This window comes from Calypte anna, chromosome 5A, assembly GCF_003957555.1.
Source record: "Calypte anna isolate BGI_N300 chromosome 5A, bCalAnn1_v1.p, whole genome shotgun sequence".
Taxonomy (NCBI): Eukaryota; Metazoa; Chordata; class Aves; order Apodiformes; family Trochilidae; genus Calypte; species Calypte anna.
Window position 1 is genome coordinate 8,886,888 of NC_044251.1, and position 15,210 is coordinate 8,902,097.

At 46.6% G+C, this 15,210-nt stretch overlaps 1 protein-coding gene across 3 annotated transcripts in view; it reads left to right on the plus strand.

The window, feature by feature from the left end:
- The first annotated feature begins 1,168 nt into the window (after nucleotides 1–1,168).
- Nucleotides 1,169–15,210, plus strand: part of PAMR1 (peptidase domain containing associated with muscle regeneration 1) — a 35,759-nt gene continuing 21,717 nt past the window's right edge. For 2 of the 3 annotated variants that reach the window (XM_008498613.2, XM_008498621.2), the window contains exons 1-4: nucleotides 1,169–1,334; nucleotides 7,369–7,545; nucleotides 7,896–8,024; nucleotides 14,312–14,426. In XM_008498613.2, coding sequence (XP_008496835.1) covers nucleotides 1,262–1,334; nucleotides 7,369–7,545; nucleotides 7,896–8,024; nucleotides 14,312–14,426 — 494 coding nt within the window. In that variant the 5' untranslated portion in view covers nucleotides 1,169–1,261. The remainder of the gene's footprint in view (nucleotides 1,335–7,368; nucleotides 7,546–7,895; nucleotides 8,025–14,311; nucleotides 14,427–15,210) is intronic. The other variant, XM_008498629.2, reaches the window with a different exon arrangement.

The following is a 15,210-nucleotide window of genomic DNA, read 5'->3' on the forward strand; positions in this document are numbered from 1 at the left end:
TTCCAGAAGAACCGCTGGAGATTTGGAAGTTCCCCAAGGGCATTCAGGGTGAAATTCTCTGAGCAGAAGTCAGAAAAGAAGAAAAATTTTCTGGTAATGTTCCAGTAACAGAAGCAAGATATTTCAGTAGTTGGGGGGAGAAATAAGTTCACTAGAATTTTGAAGACTGCAAAGAAGTTCTTCTGGCTCTGAGACTGATTTTATTTCAAGTCTAAACTTACTATATTTAGAACTATACATTTATCCCTAATTAATCTTTGCTGAGTCTTCTCTAGCAGGACATTCTTAAGCATCAAGTAATGAACAACAGTGAAGCTACTGTGTTCCCTTCTTGACCAAGCACTGTTTCAGGATATCAACCTCAGCTCATCTCTCTGTAACTGAGTTTTTCCCCACTGTGAAATGATGGTATTCTTTCTGTGCTTGCAGACTGCACCATGCACTGCTTTCATGTCTCAGATTTGATGGTGGATTATTAGAAGAACAAGTTAATGATACTAATTACACATCCATTATTCACCCAGTGGTCAATTATTAATTATCAAAGAGCTTGTTGTACTCCAGGTTGAAATTAATTGCTGTGTACTTTAAAATTATTATTAAAATATGGCAACTCTCCATTTTTGTGGTACTTGGCCATGCCAAGTCACTACCCCTGTGTTTTGGAGTTTTCATCTATGGTGGAGTAAGCTTTTAGTGAGCTGCTGCCCCAGCATGGAAATGCACAGCTATTTTAAGCACAACAAAAGTGGAACATGTCACCTGGCCAGGTATGTGCTAGAACACCCTCTGTGCACTGACTGCACACCCAGAGTCCCCATACAGGAGCAGCACCCCCAAAGAGAGCATCTTCAAAGTGCCTCCTTCTGGAGGCTGCTGGAACTTTGGCTCACCCACAGCCACAGGGATAACCACTGTAAACACAGATTTGCATTTCTGGCTCCCTTCCTTCACAGTGTCTTTCCTTCCGAGATGAACATTCCTATCTCGGAGCTGAGCACAGAGCAAACAGACCCATGGAAATCGGATCAGCTGCCAGAGTCCAGAAAGGGTTAAGGCAGCAGCTGGAGAGGTTTGGGGTGACGTCGTACACTGAGAAGTCTCTTGAAGGTAGTTCCCCTCTGGTGAGAATGGGATTGAGCTGAGGTCTGAAACACGAGATCCCTTGCAGCCTGGAGCTGGTGAGGTCCCCATAAAAGCTGTTTTCCTGCTCTTGCTTTTCCTTCCTGAGCAGTCACAGTGCTGCACAGACCTGGGCAGTATGGAGCGAGCCCCCTGGACACACGTAGGACTCACTCTCCTCCAGCTTCTGCTCATCTCCTGCTTCCCAAGAGGTACTGTAAGTGAGTGTGTGTGTTCTCAACCTTTCCTTTAGTGTAGTCAGAAGTGTTTGATATCCTCTGCTGTCTCGGAAAGTAGAGAAATCTGCAGAGATAATAATAATAGAAAGAAGAGGCTCTGCTTTCTCTCTCTTTTTTTTTTTTTTTTTTTTTTTTTTTTAATCTCCTTTCAGGCATGGAGAGTGTGTGCTGGGGGGAGAGGTTTGCCCAGGGATGATTTCCAGGCAGACTTAATAGCCTTAAAAAGAAACAACTGGCTGGATGTGTTTCCCAATGGCCATCAAGAAAAGGGTATGCAATCACTTAGCTTACTACTGCTTTATTTTCTCAACACTCAGTGCTAAAGAAATGTTGATAAAAAGAGGCATTTAAGTCTCTGAATTGTAAAGCATAATTTGTTTAGTTTGGCAAGACAGATACTTTCCTCTCCAGCCCCAACACTAGGAATGAAGGCAAGGAAGGAAAAAAGGGAAGGAAAAAAAAGAAAATAAAAATCATACATTGTTTCCTCTCTTGGCTTTCGTTCTGCTGGTGTTACTTTGTCAAAAGGAAAGACTCATGAAAGGAGAGCAATCTCTTTTTTTATACTCAACCCTTGCTCTAGTTTCTGCTGAACCAGCATATGTGCTTTCTTCTTGATAAGCTCACTCAGAAAGCCTTCACTACTGAGTGCAAACTTGCTGTTATGGCCACAAAGATGGGCAGTTCACAGCTGGAGGTGGCTGGGGCTGCAGCAGCAGCTTGCTGTCAGCATTGTCAGCTTTCCTGGGACCTGCAGCACTAGGACGTGGAAGGTGAGGTTCCCACCAATCACCCACCCTTCAGATGGCTGCAGATTGCAGCCCTCTTACCAGGGGAGCTGTCAGGTACAGAGGCACTGCAGCTGTGATGGACAGCTGGAAATAATCAGTGTCAGGGGCCCTGCCCTGCCCTTCTGTTCCCTCAGGGTTCTGACCATGGCTCTCACACTGCTCGCCAGCACCTGCAGCTCTCCTGGGACACTGACCTCCAGGGCAGAGAGCTGCTTCAAATCTCTGTCCCACATGCACAGACTGGTACCCACAGGGACTGCCTGGTCCTCAGCCATTGGACAAGTCAGGTGGGTCCATGGCATGTGCCAGGGTGGCACAGAAATGTCCCTCCTGCTGGCAGAGCAGTCCTAGGCATGGGCTGTGGCTGTCAAGCAGCTGGGTGGGGCAACAAGCCTCTCTTGCTGCTGGGGGGCCAGAAAAGGGTCTGCAGAGCAGGTGGGCTCTGGGGTGATGGGGGCCCCTCAGGCAGTGGTCAGAGAAGGCAGAAGGATGGGTAATGGGACATGAAGGCTGTGGGGCTCAAGCTCTGGGAGGGAGGATGCTGGTTCCAGCCAACACAAGCTCCTCAGGTGCCAGAGGCAGTGTGAGAAGGGCCTGGGGTACAGAAGGAGGAGTGCAGTCACCTCCCCTCCTTGCTCAGCAAGGTGAAGCAGCCAGCACAAGCAGCATGGGGAGGGGGCAGCAGCTTCCCCTCTGCCAGCAGCAGTGCTGGGACAGCCACCCAGAGGAAGCAGAGTGATTCAAAAGTGAAGTAGCCTTAGCATGTCAGGGCAGGTTGGAAAAGACTGTTTTGCCTCCTCCCCACAGATGTATCCAATTTTTATCCACATTTATCACACCCAGTTGCACAGGGCCTGCCCCAAGAGTTGGGGGCAGGAGCTGGGGAGGTCTGGGAATTGATTTTGGAATCAACTTGAAGTGCAAGTGACTCATATTTCCTTAAAAATAGATATGTGTTTGTATGTTTCTGCCTATCTAAACTCTTCCCAACCCGACTCTGTTTCTGCATCCAGATGCATTCAATCTTAGCAAATGGGTTACTTCAGTTCACATGTTTAGGTTCCCAGTGTGGACTAGAGACTTGCTTTTTATTTTGGAGAAAATATGGGGGTAATCTCTCTTGACCCCGAGGCAACCTCAAAGGTCTCCCTGGAGCCCCTGCAAACCTGGTGCCTGGATTTAGCTCTCAATTGGACCAGAGGGAGCCCTCATCCCTGCAAGGCCGTGCGGGTTCTGCTGGCAGCACAAGATCCCCTAGGGATGTGGAGATCCCCTCACCCTCCTGCAGTACCAGGGATGTGGTGCTGGAGAAAATGGGAAGGGAAGACCATAAGGGCAGGGAGAGAAGTAAGGACCAGAAGTCTGGCAGCCTAGGGGCATCTGCAGTCCTTGGCTAGGGCTGGGCTGCATGCCCAGGGGAGGTATAAGGAGTAAAATTTGAGATGGAGGCTGAGGCATTGTGCTGGTGTTTGTTTGGACTATTTCTATCTGGGCAACATTAGCTGTAAGTAAACTGCCAACATCTTCCAGGTCTCACACCAATTACAGCAAACACGCACTCAGCACCACTCCTCCCTGTTTATAACACAAGCACATTCTCCTGCTATGTGGTCATAAATTTCAGTGCTGGAGCTGCTGCTTCTCCACAGATTCCCAGATATTCCCCCACTGCAGAAGTTAGGCTTTGCCCCCCCAGACTCCACTGGCAAAGGCTCTCTAACCTCACTGATGCGCTCACTCAAAAGTGCTACATTCATTACCTTGACTTGCAGCACAAAGAAGAAAAAATATATCTTCCTGATCCCACTAGTATATATTATTTTTTTCTGGCCAGAGTAAGCTTTGCTATCAGCAGTCCCTTTGCCAGGGGATCTCTCATTCCTTCTGAGATCTATGCCTCTTGGCCTTGGTGAAATCAGAGTTTTACTGTTGATCACAATGGAGCCACAGTTTGACCTGACTTGTTTCTCATTTCCACCAGGCATTCTGCATCTCCTGTCTGCTCAGATCTCTTCTTGTTAATGTTAATGTCCTGTGGGGGGCATCCAGCTTGCACATCCATGCAATGATAGAAGAATAGAGTAAGAAAGGAGCAGGATAAAACAGTAATGAAAATAAGGCCGACCTAAAGAAAATGTTAGCTGTTACTTAGTTCCACTTCTGTTGGAGGTATTTTTTCTTTAAATGAGAAAACTTTATTGCAAAATTCTTACATGGCCAAACAATCTGTAATAAGATCTTCAAGCTCCCTTAAACTCAAATGTTCATTTCTTCTGCAGAAGGCAGTAATTGCTATTGAGCATTCTGCTGAAAAATTAAAATGAAGTCAAACAAAAACATGCATGTTCTCATATGTGGAACCTGAACTAACTGAGTAATCACTTTGAAAAAGTCATCCTGTTTGGACTCCAGTTTGATCTCTGTTGGGTTCATGTGCTCTTATTTACAAGGCACTTTTCATGGCAATTTAAAATGTTCCTAATTTGAGCCTAAGTAGTGTTTTACCAACGTTCTGATGGATAAATTGAATCATGGAAACAGAACTCATCTTTGAAAGATAACAGAATAGACATGGAACTTCCACCAGATCAGATCACGATACGGGTATCCTTATAAAGTACTTCCATCTTCCAGGAGTTCTGATAAATACATATATCTAGCAGGGTCCTAAGGGGCTCTCTCTTTTGGAAGACTATAGAGCACATTTAGGTTGTAAACTTTTTGTTTTTAACCCGTCCCCACCCTATGGATGGAGAGAGATGGCAGACTGGTTTTCTGCTAGCTCAGTCATCTGATCCCTCCACATGGCAGCATAAAGATAGGGAGTGGAAATGGGAATCAGGGAGAGAAGGAAACAAAGTGTCCCATCTCAGCAGCAGCATGGGCTTGTATCAGCTTAAAGTGACTCCAGGCTAAATAAGTAATTTTTCCAAAGAAGCAGAAGACAGAAGAGGTAACTGGTGTAATCAGGCTTGCTTTAATTCAGCTTGCTTTAGTGTAGCTCACTACATTCCCCACCAGTCTTGCATTTCATCCACAACTCCATGCCAAAGGAGTCTCCCTTCCTCTTTCCTTACTTCTTTTTCTTTATATGGCTAAAAAAACTTTTGCTATTATTATAATTTCCTTTGCAAGGTCAAATTCAGCTTAGCTTTTGGCAGTTCTTCCTTTGTCCCTGAGCTATAAGGTCTCTGCTTTTCCCTTGACTGGGAATTTGGCTGGGGTCATACCATGGGATTCATCACTATCCTTCCCAGTGGACCTTGCACTGAATATAAATAGTGCTTCAAGATGATCTTGCAGCTTTTTTATTATTATTTGTGCATCCTCTTTTAACTCAATGGCATAAGAATAAGTAACTTATCTCCAGTCTCCAGGGTGAGTGCTAATGAGGCCTTCACTTATGTTCCAAGGAGAGTTCTGGCTTGTCAGAATGGTGCAGTAAAAGCTACTCTTTTAGAAGGCTGCATTTCCACTCAGTTTCAAACAATATTTCTGTCAAACCTCCACCACAATCCTTTCCAAGTGCTAATAAAAGAATCTCTTGTGTGTCTTTTACCACCTTTTTTTTCCCAGTGTCTTGCAGTTTGGAACAGGATTATATTTGAGGTTTAGCAAGGACAGGGTTAAGTGAATTATGTGTGTCCAGAGCATGAGGGTGACAGGGAAAAGACAGACTTGTGGGAGGGAGGTGATGACTGCATTGCTGACTGCCCAGGCTCCTCTGCTGCACACCAGGCTGCCCAATCACATCTTGGCCAAGGAAGTTGGCACATTTTAGAAAGGTGCAAAAATAAGAAGCAAAAGAAGGGAATTTGGGGCCAAAGAAATTGAGGGATGTGGGTGAGCCTGGCAAGTCAAATCAGAGCTCGATTTGCTGCAACTTCCTAAACAGTAACAGTAGAAGCTTGATAATCCAGCAGATGGAAACTATTTGCCCCTAAGGCTACTGCAGCATCAGGAATAACCAACTTCCACTTCTTTCCTTCACTGGCTCCTGTGGGTTCATGATACAGAGGAAGGCAGGCAAGCACCACTCTTAAAAAGGTAAAGACTGAGCTCAGTCAAAAGCAAGAGCAAAAGCTGAAAAATTTGCGGTTTTGAGGTGAAACTGAGATCCTGTTGCTGGCTGGTGACAAAAAAGGCTCCAGAGCTGAGCAGGTTCTTTTGGCACCTTCCCTGGAGGTCTGTGTGCCTTCCCAACACAACTAGTTCCCTCTTGGTTTCCCTGGTCTTGAAATGCTTTCATGTGTGTGCTGCTTATGCCTGGATTTATTGTGCTTTTCTTCCATGATTAAAGCCTCATAAATTAATCCATTGCTTATTTGTCTGTCCAGAGGCTTGTTTGTTCTTTCCAGCTAAATATTTTGCATGGATTGTCAAGCACCTTCTTCCTGCTTCTCCCCAGACTGGGTCAAGCAGCTTTCTGAACTCTGATGCTCACAGATGCAGCCACTGCCTGCAGTCTAGACTGCCTGTTTTGGAGGATTATTAAAGTTATTATCAAAGCACCCTACAATTTCCTCTGCCACAACCGACCAAGGCCTGGCTTCCAGTATTTTATTTAGTCAAAAAATCTCCCCCCACTCTTCTCTGTCTCATTCTTAAATATGGCCATATTAACATAATAAAAGATATTAATAATGTTATCATATTAGAAATGCCATACAAAATAACACTAAAAAATAATGAAATGTCTTGTTTCCTTTGGTAGTGTAGTACCATGTGTTTCTGAGTGGAAACTGGCTAAAACACAGCCTCAAAATTGGCCTTTCCTGGTGAAAACTCTAGACTTCAGGAGTAGCAAATTCACAAACAGAAATACAACCAAAGCATGCTATTATAGTTTAAATATTCTGTAATAGGTATGATGCTGTAAATCAGTCCTGCAATCTGAAGAAGTTTCTTGTGTGATTTTTTTTTTTTAAAAAAACTATTTTTCTCACTGGAGAAGTGGGAAGGCATTGCAGAGAAAAGACTGAGGTGAATATAATCCTTCCTTCTGGTTTGCTTGCCTCCTGTGTCTGGCACTGCAGAGCTGCCCACGTGTCCTTTAGACACCCCAAGCGTGTTGATGTTTTGGCCCCATGTTACCCCATAATCCAGGTTTCCTGGGCCAAAGACCTTGGCCAGCCTCATACCATACATGATCTGACAAGTCCCTGTCAGATGATGGATTATTTCTGAGTCTCTCCCTCTCTGTTCCTCACTGGCAGAGTACACAGTGATCAATGAAAACTGCCCAGGTGCAGAGTGGAACATCATGTGTCGGGAGTGCTGTGAGTATGACCAGATTGAGTGCATCTGCCCAGGACAGAAAGAAAGAGTGGGCTACACCATCCCCTGCTGCAGGAATGAGGACAATGAGTGTGACTCCTGCTTAATCCACCCAGGTATGTTTAGGCCATACTGCATTCACACCAGATCTTTAGGCAAGGCATCAGCACATAAATGGTATCTGCTGGGCAGGGGCACAGCAAGGGCAGTGACATCTCACTGGGGCATGAGATCTCCTCAGGATCTCCCTCTGCCACTCTGCTGACAGCAGCAAGACACTTGACAAGGTGCCCCTGCATCAGGTAGCACCACTGCCAGCAACAAAAAACACTTTCTACCAGCAGTGTTGTCCTCAAAGCATCCTGGGCAGGCTTGGAAGCTGCCAAAAGGTGATGCTCCAGCTGTCAGGCTTGGAATCTGACCACAAAGGCCTGTTGTAACACAGTGGCTCTCTCTCTCCCCTCAGGCTGCACCATTTTTGAGAACTGCAAGTCCTGCCGCAACGGCTCCTGGGGAGGAAAACTTGACAACTTCTACATCAAGGGTATCTACTGTGCAGAGTGCAGAGCTGGCTGGTATGGAGGTGACTGCATGAGTAAGTATCCTGCATGGGCAGAGTGGCAGGCCAGGGACAGGGAGTGTGGGATGGAGCAGGAGCCACGCTGTGTCTTTCCAGCTATCCCTGTACAGTGGCTTTAGCAAAAGGCCCAGGCTGGAGGGGGCAAACACAGTGAGAGAGGAAGCAGATCTTGTGGGGAAAACTGCTCATGTGCTAGGGGCTGGCCCAGCCCCCAAGTTATGGGAGTTTACAAAACTGCTAAACTTCTGGTTTGTTTTGGTTTATTTTAACTGCTAGAACTCTGGAAATCTGTTCTCTGTATTTCTTGGACATACTTCAGTATAACTGATTCCCCAGAGGCCTCCACCAAAGCATGAACTTTTATAAGGGCAACAAGTACATCAAATGGCTTCCTTGTCCTTGAACCCCGGGCCTACAGGACAAGCCCTGAGGAAGTCCCAGTGCTCCCTCAGCACTTTGCACTATTCCAACACACTCCCAGGTAGCTCTGGAAAACAGTGTTTTGTGGCTGCTAACAGCACCATGATGGATCAGAGTGTTTAAGGCTCTAGTGGTGATATTTGAAGGTTTTGTTCCCAACAGTGTAAAAAAGCTCCTGCTTCTTAGATTTTGCTAAGCTATGGATCCCAATGCTATCTTTCAATACTGAATTCCATAAGCTACTTGAATACAGTTTAAGACTAGTATTTCCTTCACAGATTTCTCACTGGTGAAGGTACAGCCTTTCACCAACCCTCTTTCAATTTTTATTGACTGTCTTTTTGTTCACATTTCACTGAATGAGATGAAAACAGAGTCTATTTTTCCTACTCTGTTCTGTCACTATTCTACATACCTTAGTCTTGTCTAGTTTTAGTAACTGATTTCAAAGCAACAGTTGATTTTAAAGCAACTTTCCCAACAGTGACCATGATCATTCAGGAGGTGAAAGCAAATAAAATAAATGTCTTCAAACAGTAGAATGTGGGGAATCAACAAGTTTCACCAACAGGGCTAATTCAACCTTGGTGCTTTGGAAGTTGATAAACTGAGTCCCTTCCAGTTTGTGGTGTGATTTCTGGTAGCATTTTAAAGCCCTGTTTGCTTAGAGCTCCCTTGGCACTTTTTATAAGAGCAGAGTGAAGAAAGAATCAGTAGCTCATCTAATCCTTCTCCCCTCTGCCTGAGTAGGTGAAGTTGCCTACAGTATGTTTCAGCCTGTTCTGAGTGCTTGTGTTTTAAAACAAACTTGGACATTTTTGCAGTACTGGAATTTTGCAGAGCTTTGTCTTATAATGTTTCTCCTGCACCTTGCTCTTTTGAGGGAAGCAGTGTGACACTGAGGATGTGATCTGGTTTGTGTGTTTCCATGGAAACTTCAGAGGTAGAGTAGGATGGGGCGGATAGCAAAGTTTTGTCTTTCACTGTTAAAAAGGATCAGAGGGGACAACTGTGATCCCAGCATAGTCCTGAGTTCCCCTGCTCTGTGTCTCGTGGTTGCCTCACTCGGTGGCTCCCTGAGCGACTGGGAGGCTGCAGTCACGATGCTGATGCAGGCTCACAGCTGGGCAGGCACTCAGTACGTGGCCTTTGCCCCTTTGCTGTGCCAGCTGCCAACCTAGGGCTCTCACAGCGTGTTTGGGAGGGCTGAAGAGGAGGCGTTTCTCTCCTCTACCTGCACACACGGCTGTTTGCAGCCTGCCCACGGCACCTCACCAGCTGAAAGTGCCAACAAATCCCGGGGACAGGAGGGAGCTGAAGCTGAGGAATGAGGGATGTCACCCTCACCCTGCAGACGCGGTGCCCTCTGCCAGCGGGCACGGGGCCAGACACTGCTCTGCACACCCCGCACACCCCGCTCCGAGCCCCGCAGCTCTGGGCAGCAGCTCCCGGGAAGGAGAGCTTGTCCTGGCAGAGCTGCCCTCCCCAGGTTCTGCCTCCTCCTGCCCAGCGAAGCCGATCTCTGCCCCGCACTGCTCCCGGGACACCTTACCTGCAGACCGCACACCCCTGCCCGGGCACGGAACCTCAGGGCCGGCGGAGCTGTGCGGGGAGCGCGGGGGTTCGGCCGAGGACCCAGCGGGGCTCCTGGCGGAACCAGCGCCTCTGAAGAGCTCGGAGCTTTGTCTCCCTCTGGCGGTGTGCAGGAGGCGGTGCGGCGGAGCGCCCGTCCAGGGCCGGGGTTGCGTGGGGTGGGAGGGCGGGCGGGTCGCCGTGACCCATGGAGCGTTCTCGTGACGAGCGGCTCCATCCCTTCCCTACCTAGCCGGCCCGGGCCCTGCAGAACCCATCCGGCCCGGCTCGGTCCGGCGGAGTCTTCTGTCCCGCAGCGCATCCCGTGCTTGTTCCTCCCGCTCCGCCCCCTCGCCCCATCCCGCACCGCCGCCACTTGAGCGCCAGAGGGCGACAGAGGCCCTGCCAGGGGAGGCGCCTCCAGCATCCCCCTCACCACGCCGGACACGCGTGGGAGACACGGCGGGGAGGGGATGGATACCGGGATGCAGAGGAGCGAACAGTTCACCCTATGGTCAGGATAAACGCCCTATTACACACCGCACCCCCGGGGTGTCCCCTCTGCCCCTGTGGGCGGGCGGTGGTGGTCCAGGGAGCAGTTCTGGGAGCTGCCCGCGGGTGATGTGGAGGATCCTAGCAAGGAAGTAGCGTCAGGGGCTGTCCCATGCCACTGGTTGCGTGGACACAGCAAAAAAAACAGCCAAAGGACACCAGATCATAGGATAAAAAGAAACATGCTAGCTGGTAGTCTGAAGGAATATTATTACAAAACAAAACAAAACAAAAACCCACAGCGTTGAACAGTGTTTACTGGGTACTGGGATATTTCCTAATGGGACTCTTTATTGGATTGGGCTGTCCCTAAAATGCATATCAGTCTATAACCAGCAGAAAAAAAAAATTACTCTGAAGGACCCTTTCCTCCATACCCTGCACTCTAACAGCCTTTGTAAACCTCTGATTTACAGAATTAGAGAATTGTCATGGTTGGAAAAGACCTCTAAGATAGCTATGACCAGCCATCATTATCCCAAATATTTAAAAATATCTCACCATGCCCACTAGAGCACGTCCTGAAGTGCCTCATCTGCACGTTTTTTAAATACCTCCAGGGATGGTGACTCCACCACCACCCTGGGCAGCCCATTCCAACACCTAACTACTCTCTCAGTAAAAAAACTCTTCCTAATATCTAGTTAAACCTACCCTGGTGCAACCTCAGGACATTTTCTCCAGCCCTATCATTATTTACTTAAGAGGCCATCACCCACCTCCCTACAACCTCCTTTCAGGGAGTTGTAGAGAGCAAAAAGGTCTCCTCTCATCCTCCTCCAAACTCAACATTCCCAGTTCCCTCATTCTCTCCTCACAGGACTTGTTCTCCAGACCCTTCCCCAGCTTGGTTCCCCTTCTCTGGACTCTCCCAGATCCTCAGTGTCCTTTTTGGAGTGAGGGGCCCGGAGCTGAACCCAGCACTTGAGGTGCTGAGCACAGGGACAGCATCACTACCCATCTCCTGATGGCCACACCACTCCTGATACAAGCCAAGTTGCTGGTGGCCTTCTTGGCCACCTGAGCATACTGCTGGCTCATGTTCAGCCTGGTGTTGACCAACACCCCTTTTTCAGCCTGTCAGCTTTCCAGTCACTCCTCCCCAGGCCTGTAGCATTGCATGGAGCTGTTGTCATCAAAATGGGAATTGTCAAACTGCTTAAGAACTCATATTCCATCAAAGTGGAGAAGATGGCGTCATCTGGCAGCTGTCCTCAGCCTTGCTGCCCAAATGTGTTCTCTGAGACAAGCAACAACACTTGTAGTTTTAGAGACAATTAGAACATTAGTGTTAATTAGAACAATAGAAATAATGCAAACATTAGTGTTTCACATCGAAATGGTGACCAGCAACCAACAGGTGTGCCAAATGACAGCTGCTTTCCCATACCATCCAGTTTCTGAATACCAATAATGTTTTAACTCTCCTTCTCCTCTGCTCAGGCTCCCCGTGACCTCTGAAGGAGCTCCACATCAATGCTGTAGCACTGGCACAGCAGATAGCAAATTCTTACTGGACCTGTCCTCAGGGGATTCTCCTCTCTCTCTATCAACCCACAGGTCCCTGTGGGCTACAACTCAGAGGTCTCCTGATATATTTCCTTTTCTGTTAGTAAAAAGCCTCGGAGGAAATCTTACTGTGGCCCTGAAAGCTGCCTTTTTTGGGGGGAACAGGAACGGAACAAGGATGTTGATGCCAGTGGATTATTTTTTTTGTAAATGAGGCAGAAATTGCCAGCATTTGTGTTTCAGATGTAAATTATTTCTGATCACTTTCCAGGTCTCCCACAGATTCAGAATGGGAAAAGACTCCCTTTGATCAACTGATGATTGAACTCTTGGTCTGGGGAGTCACTCTAACTTATGCTACAAGGGCTGGATATACAAGGGCACAGATCTGATGTGATCGCAAAGGTGCTTTGTGTGGAGAAGGTACTTAGCAAATCTGAAAACGTTCTTTTGGAGGCAGTCATTGAATGCCTCCTCTTTAGCCTCTGGACCACCTGCTTTGCTGGCCAAACCTACTTCCTTAGCACCAGTGTTCAGAGATTTCAGGCTGTACCACTGCAAACAGAAAAGTGCATTTAGTATGCTGTGCACACAAGTATCTCTTTGCACCAGTTCTTTCCCTTTCCTTTGTTAAAGGCACTGGAAACTCAAAAGCCCTTCAGGACAAAAGGGAAGCTTTCTTTGAGGTGGTCCAAGCTCCCTGTCAAATGATTTGAAATTTTCTAGTAGCTTTGTCTCAGACTGTTTTTTGAGGCAGGAGCCAGCAGCAGCACAAGGTCCTGTTTCTCGCTGTGGGAACATTACCATGGGCACCACAGCAGATCCTGCTGTACTTGCTGCATCCTAATATCCTTGCTGAGCACAGTCATTAATCCTTGCCTTTTACAGAGGGAAATGAGAGCCACAGAGAAGGATAAAACACATTTGAGGAACTCTTCTGAGCAGGATTTCGGTTTCCTTGGGTCTTGCTTAATTAAGGGTAACCAAGGGTAAATAGACAAAGGGTATTTCATTTGAGCAATGCTTTCTTAAGAAGAAAGAGGAGTAACTGCCCTGCAGGTTTCACATTTCCCCATACACTAAATGCAGCAGGACTGATTTCCAGACACTAGGATAAATGGGATCTGCAAATGCTTGGTACTTCAACCAAATCAGGACACTGTCACCTTCTTTTACCAAAGGAAGGAAGAGCTCTGACAGAAGTGTTAAAATCCACTATTTCAGTAGGAAACTGTTATCCTGTGTTGATGGTTGAAAGTTAAGGGTTCCTCTTTGGAAACAGATGGAAGGAGCGGGGCTTTCTCTTGGACTAATGAGGCTAAAAGAAGCAAGAGGGTTGCTGTGGAGGTCTTTGGGGTCATTTTTCTATTTACTTATCTTCATTAAATGTGATGTGCAGCCTGTCAGAGTCTCCCGGTTGGGTGATGCTGTTAGACTCAATTACTGTTTCTGACTTCTGGATACAGTCTCATGCCTCAGCAAAGCAGGAGAAGGCTTACCAGGGATTGTAGCCATGTGTTAGACTCCATTTGGAAAGATGTACAAAGTTCTGTTTGGTGTGTAATGGTTTAACAGTACATATTGCTAGCACTTGCATTTACAGATCACAGAAGGCTCTACAAAAGTTACTGAACAACTTCCCTTCTTCCACAGAAGAAAACAGCAATAGCCGTGTTTTATAGCTGGGGTAAGGGAGGGGTTACTGAAGGTGAGAGAACTCTATGGGCTAAAAACATTCAGCACCCAAAATGAGGAATTAGGACAACTATCCCTGCCTAGGGACAGCTGCAGGATAGCCATGAAAATGTATTTTTTTCCTCAGTGTGTGACCTTTTCTGCTCTTTGTTCAGGTCATTGTCCTCTGATAATTTTTTCCAGCTGGGCACAAATAGCCAGAATACTTCATCTTATTCTGCTGGTACTGTACACTGAAGCACCTTGCACAATATGGTGAAAAGCTGAGAATGACACAGGTATAGCAGTACAGAAGAAGAGGAAGGACAGAAAATAACATGAAGGGATGAGAGGAAATATATGTGTTATATGGTCATTGGTAGAGGAGCTAAGATGGTTACATGCCTCCATCACAGCTCTTTATAACATTATGTGGCTGTCCTTTTTTTATATACTTCCTTGTAAGAAATAAGCCTAAGCCATGCTATATTCTCATTCCAGTGGTTTTTTTCTACATTTATTTTTTCCTCTTGAAGGTCCCTTACACAGATTTCTTTTCTCCTTTTGCCCTTCAGGGTGTGGTCAGGTTTTTCGTGTTTCTCGTGGTCAGATTTTGCTGGAGGGTTACCCCCTGAATGCAAGATGTGAATGGACTATCCATGTTCCAGCTGGATTTAACATTGAATTAAGGTGGGTCATACTGTTTTAGCCAGCACTGGTTTCAGATGGACATTGAGGCATGTGGATAACCAAGAGTCAATGAATGTCAAGAGCTGGGAGCCCTGGGGCAGTGAAGGTACTGCCACTGCTTTACATTTGGTACCTCATCTCTTTCTCCAAATCCAGATTGTGATGGGCAGTCACTCCACAAATTCCTAATACTTTGCCTTAATTTCCTATTTAAGATAGCTGGATGCTAAGGACATTTTTTTCAAATATTGGAGAAAATGACCAAGAGACTTCTCTAGATGTCTCATCAAGAGCTTAACACTAAAGCACCCAGTGTTTTCTGAAGGGCATACCAGGCTGAACTTAGACTAATTCTTTGAAGAAAGCTGTAGGAACAGCAGGAAATAGTCTGCATTTTTGTCTTGGCTCTTCAGACTGTGAGAGCCACCAGTAGATCCAAAATTCGTCTCACCTTTTTGGTGTCAAAATGCAGTTTTGCAATGGGCAACGTGTAAGATTTACCCAAATCCTAAATAAATATCTGCAACCTTAGAAGCTGCAGTACAGTGCAAGTTTAATTTACAAAATATTCTGCTGATATATTAGATAGCAGCGTGGCCTTTCTTCTCATTCTGCTGTACCAAGACTGAGTCCAGCACCACTGGCCCTTACTTATTCTCCAGACGCACTTGGTGTTTCTCACTCTGATTCTCACTCATATTCTGGTGCTGGCCCACTGAATCCAGCCAGTGGCATATAACATTGCTGCTGATGAGCCAAAGCCTCATGCAGCAGCTGGATCAAA